Source organism: Callithrix jacchus, chromosome 22, assembly GCF_049354715.1.
Source record: "Callithrix jacchus isolate 240 chromosome 22, calJac240_pri, whole genome shotgun sequence".
Classification (NCBI taxonomy): domain Eukaryota; kingdom Metazoa; phylum Chordata; class Mammalia; order Primates; family Cebidae; genus Callithrix; species Callithrix jacchus.
Window position 1 is genome coordinate 46747739 of NC_133523.1, and position 12527 is coordinate 46760265.

General features: G+C 45.9%; 1 protein-coding gene across 25 annotated transcripts in view; it reads left to right on the top strand.

The window, feature by feature from the left end:
* ZNF331 (zinc finger protein 331) overlaps positions 1-7362 on the top strand; it is a 62029-nt gene extending 54667 nt beyond the window's left edge. For all 25 annotated transcript variants that reach the window (XM_017967938.4, XM_078360839.1, XM_078360837.1 and 22 more), the window contains one exon: positions 3832-7362. In XM_017967938.4, coding sequence (XP_017823427.1) covers positions 3832-5087 — 1256 coding nt within the window. In that variant the 3' untranslated portion in view covers positions 5088-7362. The remainder of the gene's footprint in view (positions 1-3831) is intronic.
* Positions 7363-12527: the final 5165 nt, after the last annotated feature.

The following is a 12527-nucleotide window of genomic DNA, read 5'->3' on the forward strand; positions in this document are numbered from 1 at the left end:
CTACTCTGGAGGCTGGCACAGGAATTGTTTGGACCCGGGAAGCAGAGGTTGCAGTGAGCCGAGATCATGCCAGTGCACTCCAACCTAGGTGACAGAGCAAGACTCTGTCTCAAAAATAATAAAAAATAAAGCCGGTACAGTGGCTCACGCCTGTAATTTTGGGAGGCCAAGATGGGCAGATCACGAGGTCAGGAGTTTAAGACCAGCCTGGCCAACATGGTGAAACCTTGTCTCTACTGAAAATACAAAAATTTGCCAGGTATGGTGCTGCACGCCTGTAATTACCGCTACTTGGGAAGCTGAGGCAGAAGAATTGCTTGAACCCAGGAGGTAGATGTTGAAATGAGCTCAGATGGTGGCATTGCAGTCCAGCCTGGGCAACATAGCAAGACTCCATCTCTGAAAAATACATACATACATACATTCATTGTGATTGGAGCTCAGGTGTCTATGATAACCAAAAAATATATATAAAATAAAATTTAAAAGATACATTCATACATAAAAAAAATAAGATCTTTTCCCTACCTCTCTGGTTTCCTGTTTTTTATTCCTTTCTCTTTATGAAGGCTTTATCAAAAACATTTCTTTTTTTTTTTTTAATAAGTTTTTGTTTTTCACTGTGTCTCACAGGCTGGAGTGCATTGGTGTGATCATGGCTCACTGTAGCCTCAACCTCCTGGGCTCAAGCAGTCCTCCCTCCTCATCCCCCTGAGTAGCAGAAACCACAGGCGCGCACCACAACACCCAGCTAATTTTTTGGGCTTTTTTTTTTTTTTTTTTGGTAGAGATGGGGTTTCACCATGTTGCCAACTCCTGGGCTCAAGCAATCCACCCACCTCAGCCTCCCGGGAAGCTTAGATTACAGGTGTGAGCCACCACACGCAGTTCAATAGCATTTTGACTTCCGGTTGTTAATAAATTTGATTAATGCTCAATCAAAAAATTTTGAGGCCAGGCATAGTGGCTCACGCCTGTAATCCCAGCACTTTGGGAGGCTGAGATGGGCAGATCACCTGAAGTCAGGAGTTCAAGACCAGCCTGGACAGTGTGGTGAAACCCCGTCTCTACTAAAAAATAGAAAAACTGAGGCCAGGCACAGTGGCTTGCGTCTGTTATCCCAGCTACTCAGGAGGCTGAGGCAGGAGAATCACTGGAACCCAGGAGGCAGAGATTGCAGAGAGCTGACATCATTCCTCTGCACTCCAGCCTGGGCGACAGAGCAAGACACTGTCTCAAAAAAATAAAAATAAAAATAATTTTTTTTTTTTAATTTTTGAGCTTGAAATTCTTCCTTAAGGTCTACATCTTCTGGCATTTTTTTTGTCTTTTATAAAGCAGAGCATATCATTTCTAAGCCAGCTGCACCATCTTATAGAATTAAGGGAACGAGACTTGATGGTTGTGAGGGAAAAGACAAGACCACCATACAAAGGAAAGTGAGAGCCCGTCAGCCATCCTTACAAAGAGTGTCCTGGCTGGGCGGGAGCAGGGGTACCCTGAGGTGTCGGAGAAGCTCTCTACAAAGGTTTAGGCCCAAAGCCTCTGGGAAAGAAAGATCTTCACCCCGTGTCCCTGTCACCTTGTTTTTCCTGTCTTATTTAACCCCATCTCATGTGTTGCTGGTGCTGCTGGTCTGTGGGCAACACCTTTAGTAGCAGGGGTAGAGGTGACATCATCCTTTGTTCTTTTTTTCTTTTTCGAGACAAAGTCTCACTCTGTCACTCAGGCTACAGTGTAATGGCATGATCTCGGCTCACTGCAACCTCCGCCTTCCGGGTTCAAGAGATTCTCCTGCCTCAGCCTCCTGAGTAGCTGGGATTACAGGCACGTGCTACCGTGCCCAGCTAATTTTTGTATTTTTAGTAGAGATGGGATTTCATCATGTTGGCCAGGCTGGTCTCGAACTCCTGACCTCATGATCCACCCACCTCAGCCTCCCAAAGTGCTGAAATTACAGGCATGAGTCACTGCACCTGGCCATCCTCTGTCCTTTATCATTCCTGAAAGTTGGTTAACCTAGCTTTAAGTGCCTGTTTGCTTTTTCTTACATGTAGGTGTTGGCAGTACTGTTTCCTGGGTGCTGTTGATGCTCCCCCAGCATAAAGCACCTGATACCTGATTATAGCTGTTTGCTGTTGGCAGTCAGTCACTGACAGTGCTGACAGTTCATTACTCTGTGGGTTCAATTGCTGCTCGCTTATCACACTGCTCCTCCATTTATTAGCTGTCATCATTTAAAGAGAAAGTTTGTTCCATCTGCTAATTGCTTCTGCAGTGGCACTGCTCATATTGGATAAGAAGGATAAAAACTTTGTTCTTTGTCTTTGTCAGTTTTTATATTGTATTCTCTCTCTCTCTCTCTCTCTCTCTCTCTCTCTCTCTCTCTCTCTCTCTCTCTCTCTATTTATTTATTTTGAGGCAGGGTCTCACTCTGCCAAGGCTGGAGTGCAGTAGTGCAGTAATGCAGTCTGGGCTTCCTGCAGCCTTGACTTCCTGGGCTCAAGCCATCCTTCCACCTCAGCCTCCTGAGTAGCTGAGACTATAGGTGCACACCACCATGCCTGGCTAATTTTTGTATTTTTTTTTATAGAGACAGGGTTTCACTGTTTCCCAGGCTGGTTTTGAACTCCTGAGCTCAAGTAATCCACCCACCTCAGTCTCCCAAAGTGCTGGGATTACTGGTGTGAGCCATTGCACTCAGCCAGTTGTCAGTTTTTATAAAAAAGGACTGGTTTCCTAGCGTGCTCCAAAGCTGGCCATTGAACATTTTGTAGTATCATTATGAACTCATAGATTTAAATGTTAGATGTTTCTCAGTTTTTTGCTGATAGCCTCCTTATTGATGCTCAAGTTCCAAAGTTTTCCTTATTGTTTTTTTTTACATTTTTTTTTAGTCTTGTAAATTATATTTTTTGTTGCTTTTGAATGTTGTATCCTTTTACCCAGTTACCTTTTTTTTGAGACAGAGTCTCACTCTATCACCCAGGCTGGAGTGCAGTGGCACAATTTCAGCTCACCATAAACTCTGCCTCCCAGGTTCAAGTGATTTTTCTGCCTCAGACTCCTGAGTAGCTGGGATTACAGGCACACACCACCACGCCTGGCTAATTTTTGTACTTTTAGTAGCCACAAGGTTTTGCCATGTTGGCCAGGCTGGTCTCAAACTCCTGACCTCAAGTGAACTGCCTGCCTTGACCTCCCAAAGTGCTGGGATTACAGGCGTGAGCCACCACTCCCAGCCCTTTACCCAGTTACTTTTAATAATATTGCCAACATGTGTGTGTATCAGTTTCAGAATGCTTTACACACAGCTATCCAACTGCACATTGTTTGGTTACACTGCTTCTATATTTGGTTTTCTTTTGTTTTCCAAGTATATCATCACATCATCTGCAAATATGTGTTTTCATCATCAAAATAGGAAATAATAGATATAGGAAATAATGGGGCTAACTGTCGGGACCTTTTTCATGTTTCACTTTAGAACAAATGTCTCTGATTAATTCTTTTCTTTCTTTCTTTTTTTTTTTTTTAATATAAAGATGGGGTTTCACCATGTTGGTCAGGCTGGTCTTGAACTCCCGACCTCAGGTGATCCGCCCACCTTGGCCTCCAAAGTGCTTGGATTACAGGCGTGAGCCACCACGCCCAGCCTCTGATTAATTCTTATTACGTGTCATGGTGCCTGTACGTTGAATAAGAGCCCTGGTTGATTCACATTTACTCTACTGGATAATTTTTATTTCTATTAGAAGAGTTTTTGGTTTGTGATTAGGTTTATTTGTGCTTGTGTCCCTCTAAAGGAAACAAAATATTCTTTTTTTCCAGATCTGGAGTCAGCCTATGAGACTAAGAATTTACCTACAGAAAAAAGCCTTCATGAAATACGCGTTTCCAAAAGGCATTCAGATAGAAGAAGTAAATCCCTTGGCCATAGCTGGATATATGAAGGTACGCCTGAAAGACCACAGCGCTCCAGAGGCAGGTATGTCAATCGAATGGTCATCAATTGTGTGAAAAGGCCCAGTACTAGAGAAGGCACCCCTCCCAGATCCCATCAGAGACACCACAAGGAGAATTCCTTTGAATGTAAGGATTGCGGGAAGGCCTTCAGTCGTGGCTATCAACTTAGTCAGCATCAGAAAATCCACACTGGGGAGAAACCCTACGAATGTAAAGAATGCAAGAAGGCCTTCCGATGGGGCAATCAACTCACTCAGCACCAGAAAATCCATACCGGGGAGAAGCCGTACGAATGTAAAGACTGTGGGAAGGCTTTTCGATGGGGCTCAAGCCTCGTTATTCATAAAAGAATTCATACTGGGGAGAAACCCTACGAGTGCAAAGACTGTGGCAAGGCCTTCCGGCGTGGCGACGAGCTCACCCAGCACCAGAGGTTCCACACTGGGGAGAAAGACTACGAGTGCAAAGACTGCGGGAAGACTTTTAGCCGCGTATACAAACTCATTCAGCACAAGAGAATCCACAGTGGGGAGAAGCCTTACGAATGTAAAGACTGTGGGAAGGCCTTTATTTGTGGCTCAAGCCTCATTCAGCATAAAAGAATTCACACAGGTGAGAAACCCTATGAATGTCAAGAATGTGGGAAGGCCTTCACTCGAGTAAATTACCTTACTCAGCATCAGAAGATCCACACCGGTGAGAAGCCCCACGAGTGTAAGGAGTGCGGGAAGGCCTTTCGCTGGGGTTCCAGCCTTGTGAAGCACGAGAGGATACACACGGGCGAGAAGCCGTACAAATGCACAGAATGTGGGAAGGCCTTCAATTGTGGCTATCATCTCACTCAGCACGAGAGAATCCACACGGGCGAAACCCCGTATAAATGTAAGGAGTGTGGGAAGGCTTTCATTTACGGCTCGAGCCTTGTGAAACACGAGCGAATTCATACCGGGGTGAAGCCCTACGGGTGTACAGAATGTGGGAAGAGCTTTAGTCATGGCCATCAGCTTACACAGCACCAGAAAACACACAGTGGGCCGAAATCCTACGAATGTAAGCAATGTGGGAAGGCGTGTCACCAGCCAAACCTCCTCCGAGAACACCAGAGGATCCACAACAGCTGAAGCGCCCTTAGAACACAGCCGCCTGCTGTCATCCGTGGTTTCACTCTCCACGTTTTGTTACCCGCAGTCAACTGCGGTTCAAAAATATGAAATGGAAAATTCCAGAAATAAATTGTAAGGCTCAAATGGTGTGCCCTTCTGAGTAGCGTGATGACATCTCTTGCTGTCCTGCTCGCCCCTTGGTCCAGCACATCCGCACTGTATATGCTGCCACCCTGCTAGTCACTTAGTAGCCGCCTTGGTGATCAGGTCGACTATCACGGCATCACAGCGCTTGTGCTTACTTCTGCGAACAGTGGCCCCAAAGAGCAAGAGTGGTGATGCTGGTAATTAGGATATGCCAAAGAGAAGCCACAAAGTGCTTCCTTTTAAGTGAAAAGGTGAAAGTTCTCAATAAGGAAAAGGGAAAAAAATGTACACTGAGGTGGCTCAGAGCTACATGACAATAAGATATTTTGGGAGAGAGAGATATGTTCACATGATTTTATTACAGCATATTGTTACAGTTGTTCTATTTTATTAGTTATTGTTGGTAATCTCTTACTGTGCCTAATTTATAAATTAATCTTTAGATATGTTTGTACAGGAAAAAAATGTAGTATATAGTCTTGTATATATGTACAGGAAAAACACAGTCAGTACTATCTATGGCTTCAGGTATCCACTGGGTGTCTTGGAACGTATCCCCCTCAGGTGAGAGGGGGCTTCTGTACAAAGAATGTATGAAGGCCTCTAGACTACATTCATGCCTTCCTCAAGATGAGAAAAATTCATGATACTGTTGAACATAGGAAAGCCTTCACTGATCTTTTTTTTTTTTTTTTTCTTTTGGACCCAGAGTCTCATTCTTGCCCAGACTAGAGTGCAGTGGCGCGATCCTGGCTCGCCGCAACCTCTGCCTCCCAGGTTCAAGCAGTTCTCCTGTTTCAGCCTCCCCAGTAGCTGGGATTACAGGCACCACCATGCCTGGCAAATTTTTTATTTTTAGTAGAGACAGGTTTCACCATGTGTTGCCCAGGCTGGTCTCAAACTCCTGACCTCAGATGATCCACCCGCCTCGGCCTCCCAAAGTGCTGAGATTACAGGCATGAGCCAACATGCCGAGCCCACTGATCACTCTTCTGCTTACAGAATATCAGAAGTCATTCTAGAGGCAAATTCGAAGAGTAGAAAAATCACTTTTTCTTAATTCTTAATGATTGTGTTTTTGGTGTAAACGTTTTTATTGTGTAGGTTAGTTTAATGAATACATAAAGATTACCAATACCATTCTGTCTTTATTCCGTGGCATCTGTGGAATGACCCTGCTAATGTAACACGTGAGAAAGCCTTTAGTCATGGCACCCACTCTACCAGTTGTCCCCGCCATCCCCCACCCTCTTCCCTGTGAGCTAAAGGCTCACTACTCCTGTGCACTGGACAGTGCACCACGTGGACACCATGTGCATTATTTGTACATAAGAATAATCACATCTACCCAAGAGTGCTATTGTGGAAACTGGAAATTAAATGTTTGGTACATGTGAAGTCTTTGAAAGTGTAACTGGAATATTGTGTAAGTTCAGTAAATCACCATTGTTGTTTTTATGATCATTGCTGCCATTAGTATTGCCATTAGTGAATTTTTGCAAGAAAATGCCCTGTGGGTGCAGCGAGTCTGGAAAAGACTGTTGATGTTCTAGGAAAAACCATTAAGAGATTATTGTCACAACCATGAGTTACACAATGATTTCTTAGTAGGCAAAACACAGCGGATGTAAAAAGTTGTTAGACTTCGTCAGCAAAAGTACAAAATTCTGTTCATCAAATGATGTGGTTAAGACAGAGAAAAGACAAGAAACAGGACTGGAAGAAGATGTTTGCTCTGCTACACCTGGCAGAGGAACGCACATGGAAAGTATAAAGAATCCCTCACGTTTAAAAAACAAATCAATTTAAAGGGGCAAAAACTCAAGCACATCACAGGAGAAGATCAGCAAATGGCCAGTCGACAAGTGAAAATGTATTCAGTGTCCCTGCTCCTCAAGGAAATGTACAGCCACAACGTGCTGACCCTCCAGGCAGAGACCAGAATGATCCCATTAAAGTCACAGTGACACAGAAAATGTCAGATGTCTCCCCACAGAGAAAAAGAAGGAAGCAAGGTGATGGACGTGTTGGTCCGCTTGATTTAATCATTCCACATGTGTACCTGCATCAGAACATGATGTTCTGCTCAATCAGTGTAATCCAATGATTTGTCAATCAAAAATATTAATAAATAAAATCAAAGACACACAGGTCTCTTTGTTGGATAGTCAGACACAACCTTTTCAAGAAGGAACAGCGCCAGCAGACTGGACCTCTTCCAAATCCTGGCGGTGCCCCACAGCAGGGACAGGACGGGAGGGAGGCAAGTGGACTGGTCCTGGGGAAGGGGTCAGCGCCCAGAGGAGAGTTGTTACATGAAAGGGGTGCCGATCCAGACCCCAAGAGAGGGTTCTTGAATCTCACACAGGAAGAATTTTAGGATGAGTCCTCCGTGCAAAGCGAAAGCAGGTTTATTAAGAAAGTAAAATGTCTCACAAATCACTAAAGGAAAAACTTTAAAAATACATTAAAAAAAAAAGTAGGCCGGGCGCGGTGGCTCACGCCTGTAATCCAAGCACTTTGGAGGCCAAGGCGGGCGGATCACCTGAGGTCGGGAGTTCAAGACCAGCCTGAGCAACATGGTGAAACCCCATCTTGAAAAAAAAAAAGAAAAAGTAAAGTGATGGGTCTGGGTGCAGCGGCTCATACCATTAATCCCAGCACTTTGGGAGGCCGAGGCAGGCGGGTCACCTGAGGTCAGTTCAAGACCAGCCTGGCCAACATGGTGAAACCCCATCTCTACTATAAAAACAAAATAAGCCGGGCATGGTGGCACATGCTTGGAATCCCAGCTACTCCGGAGGCTCAGGCAGGAGAATCACTTGAACCCGGGAGGCAGAGGTTGCAGTGAGCAGAGATGGCGCCGCTGCACTCCAGCCTGAGCGACAGAGGGAGACTCCGTCTCAAAAACAGAGAAAGTGGTGAAAGGGCAGCTGCTCCCTAGACAGAGCAGGAGGCCCCCCGAAGTACAAGGAGGAATGCGGGCACCCGCATATGTATGGAGAGACGTGCTTTGCCACAAGGGTTTATGGTAAACGGTTACTTTTCTTAATTACTGTTTTTGCAAGAATTGATACTATCTTGAAAGCAAAATTAGGAATGCCTTTGCTCTCCGGGTGTCAGGATATGTGGACACTCCCAAGTCTGGGTCTGCTCAGGAACCATTATTAACTTGTTCCCGAAACCGTAAACATGAGAGGCTAGGAATGCATGCATTTCTCAGAATGCCTCCCAGCAAGTCTCAGCCTCATTTTCCTAGCCCGCACTCAAAGTGGGTTCTGGGGGAGCTGAGGACACAGACTCAGGGGAGAGGCCTGGGAGTTGTCGTAAGATGGTGCTGGCCTGAGGATAGGATTATCTCAGGGAAAGGACCACAGCCCACAGTAGGAATTGGAGAATATAGTTGGGAGAGGACTCTAGACCGCATGGGAGTGAGTTTGAGGGGGCAGGTGAGTGGCTCATGTGCATGGGAGGTCCTGGCTCATGGGAAAGGATAGCTAGAATTCAGGGATAGAGTTCAGGAGAGAGGGCTTAGGGCTGGAAGAGGACTGGAGTGCTCATGAGAGCAGCCGTGGAGATCCAGGGCAGACGCTACAGCCCACGGGAGAACCTTAGGCACAGGGGAGAGTGGTGCAGTGGCACAGTCTGAGCTCACTGCAACCTTAGCTGGGCACGGTGGCAGACACCTGTAATCTCAGCTACTCGGGAGGCCGAGGCAGGAGAATTGCTGGAATCTGGGAGGTGAAGGTTGCAGCGAGCTGCGATCATGCCACCACACTCCAGTCCAGGGCAACAACAGTGAGACTCCATCTCAACAAAGAAAGAAAAAGAATTCATGAGAAATTATTTACTGCAGGGCAGACACCATTGTCTAGAGAGGCAGCAATTACACAAAGTTACAGAAGCCGAAGAGCAACGGGGAAGGTTCTGATGTCTTTCAGGCAGCTGTGGCTGGGTGAAACTCATCACCAAAGCAAACCCCATCTGAGCCCATGCACACAGCAAGACCAACAGAATAACAGCACATTTCACTTGCTCTGTCTTTGGACAAATGTATGGGGCATCCTCACCTGAGTTTCCACTAAACCTGGAGTTATTTATTTCACAAGTTTTCACAACACCAAGGTTCAGCAAACTCTCTTAAAGGCCAGTTAGTCAGTATTTTACTAGACACATATTTTGCAGGGCACATCTGTTCTCTGTCACGTACTCCTCTTAATTTTTATGAGCTTTAAAAAAATGTGAAAACTGTGACTCACTTTTAATCCCAGCATTTTGGGAGGCCAAGGCAGGAGAATCTCTTGAGGTCAAGAGACTATCTTGGGCAGCATCAAGAGACCTTGTCTCTACAAAAAATAAAAAACTCAGAAGGGCATGGCGGCACTCACCTGTAGTCCCAGCTACTCAAGAGGCTGAGGTAGGCACATCCCTTGAGCCTCAGAGGTCAAGGCTGCAGTGAGCCATGACTGCAGAACTGCATTCCAGCCTGGGTGTTAGAGCAAGACCCTGTCTCAAAAAAAAAAAAAAAGGAAAAGAAAACTGTGAAAACCACTCTTACGCCCTAGAATGTACAAAAAGAAGTCCTGGAACAGTGGTGCACAACTGCACTCCCAGCACTTTAGAAGGCAAGGCAGTAGAATCATTAGAGGACAGGAGTTTGAGACCAGCCTGGGCAACATAGCAAGACTCCGGGCTGGGCACAGTGGCTCACGCCTGTAATCTCAACACTGGGAGGCCAAGGCAGTGCATCACCTGAGGTCAGGAGTTCGAAATCAGCCTGGCTAACATGGTGAAACCCCATTTCTACTAAAAATACAAAAAATTAGCTGGGCATGGTGGCACACTTCTGTAGTCCCAGCTACTCGGGAGGCTGAGGCAGGAGAATCGCTTGAACCTAGGAGGCAGAGGTTGTAGTGAACCAAGATCACACCACTGCACTCCAGCCTGGGCTACAGGAGTGCAGCTTGGGCAACAAGAGTGAAAATCTGTCTCAAAAAAATAAGATTTGAATATGAGACATCAAACCATAAAAATCCTAGAGGAGGCTGGGCCTGGTGGCTCATGCCTGTAACCCCAGTGCTTTCGGAGGCTGAGGCAGGCAGGTCACCTGAGGTCAGGAAGCCAATGTGGGAGAACGCTTGAGCTCAAGAATCCAAGATCAGCCTGGGCAACATAGCAAGACCCCATCTTTTTTTTTTTTTTCCAAGATTGCACCATTGCACTCCAGCCTAGGTGACAAGAGCAAAACTGTCTCAAAAAAAAAAAAAAAAGAAAATCTCATTAATTATTCTACCAAAAAGACGTGTACTTGTATGCACTGTGAGTGCTGACAGTCTCATTCCGTCGTCCAGGCTGGAGTGCAGTGGCGTGATGCTGGCTCACTGCAGCCTCTGCCTTCAGACCCAAGCGATCCTCCCACCTCAGCCTCATGAGTACCTGGGACTGCAGACATGCACCACCACTCTCAGTTAATTTTTCTTTTTTTCTTCTTTTTTTTTTTTTTTTTTGAGATGGAGTTTTGCTCTTGTTACCCAGACTGGAGTGCAATGGCGCAGTCTCGGCTCACCACAACCTCTGCCTTCTGGGTTCAGGCAATTCTCCTGCCTCAGCCTCCTGAGTAGTTGGGACTACAGGCACGCACCACCATGCCCAGCTCATTTTTGTATTTTTAGTAGAGACGGGGTTTCACCTTGTTGACCAGGATGGTCTCGATCTCTTGACCTCATGATCCCCCCACCTCAGCCTCCCAAAGTGCTGGGATTACAGACATGAGCCACACTACACCCTGCCCCGTGTCAGTCCTCTGCATATGGCTAGCCAGTTATCCCAGCACCATTTATTGAATTGGAGGTCCTTTCCCCATGGCTCATTTTTGTCAATCATCAGAAGCTTATAGGTATGTGGCTTTATTTCTGGGTTCTCTATTCTGTTCCATTACTCTTGTTGTCTCTCTTTTTTTTTTTTTTTTTTGAAATGGAATTTTGACCTGTCACCCAGGCCAGAGTGCAGTGGCGAAATCTCAGCTTACTGTAACCTCTGCCTCCGGGTTCAAGTGATCTTCCTGCCTCAGCCTGCCGAGTAGCTGGAATTATAGGCACCCACCACCATGCCAGGCTAATTTTTGTACCTTTAGTAGAGATGGGGTTTCACAATGTTGGCCAGGCTGGTCTCAAACTCCTGACCTCAAATGATCTGCCCGCCTTGGCCTCCCAAAGTGCTGGGACTACAGGCATGAGCCACTGTGCCTGGCCTATGTGTCTCTTTTTGTACCAATAACATGCTGTTTGGGTTACTATTTACTTTTTTTTTTTTTAACATTTACTGGCTTATTGTAAAGGACATTACAAAGGACACACATGAAGAGATGCATAGGACGAGGTATGGGAGAAGGGGTGAGGAGCTTCCACACCCTCCCTCAGCACACCTCCCTCCTGGAGCCTCCAAATCTTCAGCTTTCAAGAAGCTCCCAGTTACTGTAGCTTTGTACAGTCTGGAATATCATGCCTCCAGCTTTGTTCTTTTTAATTAAGATTGCTTTGGCAGCCAGGCCTGGTGGCGTATGCCTGTAATCAGCATTTTGAGAGGCTGAGGTGGGTGGATCGTGAGGTCAGAAGATCAAGACCATCCTGGCTATGGTTGAAACCCCATCTCTACTAAAATACAAAAAGTTAGCCGGTCGTGGTGGAGGGCACCTGTAGTCCCAGCTACTCGGGAGGTTGAGGCAGGGGAATTGCTTGAACCCAGGAGACGGAGATTGCAGTGAGCTGAGATTGTACCACCGTACTCCAAACTGGCGACAGAGCAAGACTTTGTCTAAAAAAAAAAAGATTGCTTTGGCTATTGGGCTCATTTGAGGCTCTGTATGAATTTTACAATAGTTTGTTTTTTTTGAGACAGAGTCTCTGTCACGCATGCTGGAGTGCAATGGCACAATCTCAGCTCATTGCAACCTCCGCCTCCCCGGGTTCAGGCAAGTCTCATGCCTCAGGGTCCTGAATAGCTGGAATTACAAGCATGCACTGCCACACCTGGCTAATTTTGTACTTTTAGTGGAGATGGGGTTTCGCCACGTTGGCCAGGCTGGTCTCAAACTCCTGGCCTCAAGTCATCCGCCTGCTTCGGCCTCTCAAAGTGCTCTGATTACAGGCTTGAGCCACCGCACCTGGCCTACAATAGTTTTTTTATAATTCTTTGGAAAATAATATTGGTAGTTTGATGATTCTAGATTGCTTTGAGGTAATATGGCCATTTGAAAATTATTCTATTACCGAAAAAAGAAAAAATGCTTTTAATTATTAAAATTGGGGGTAC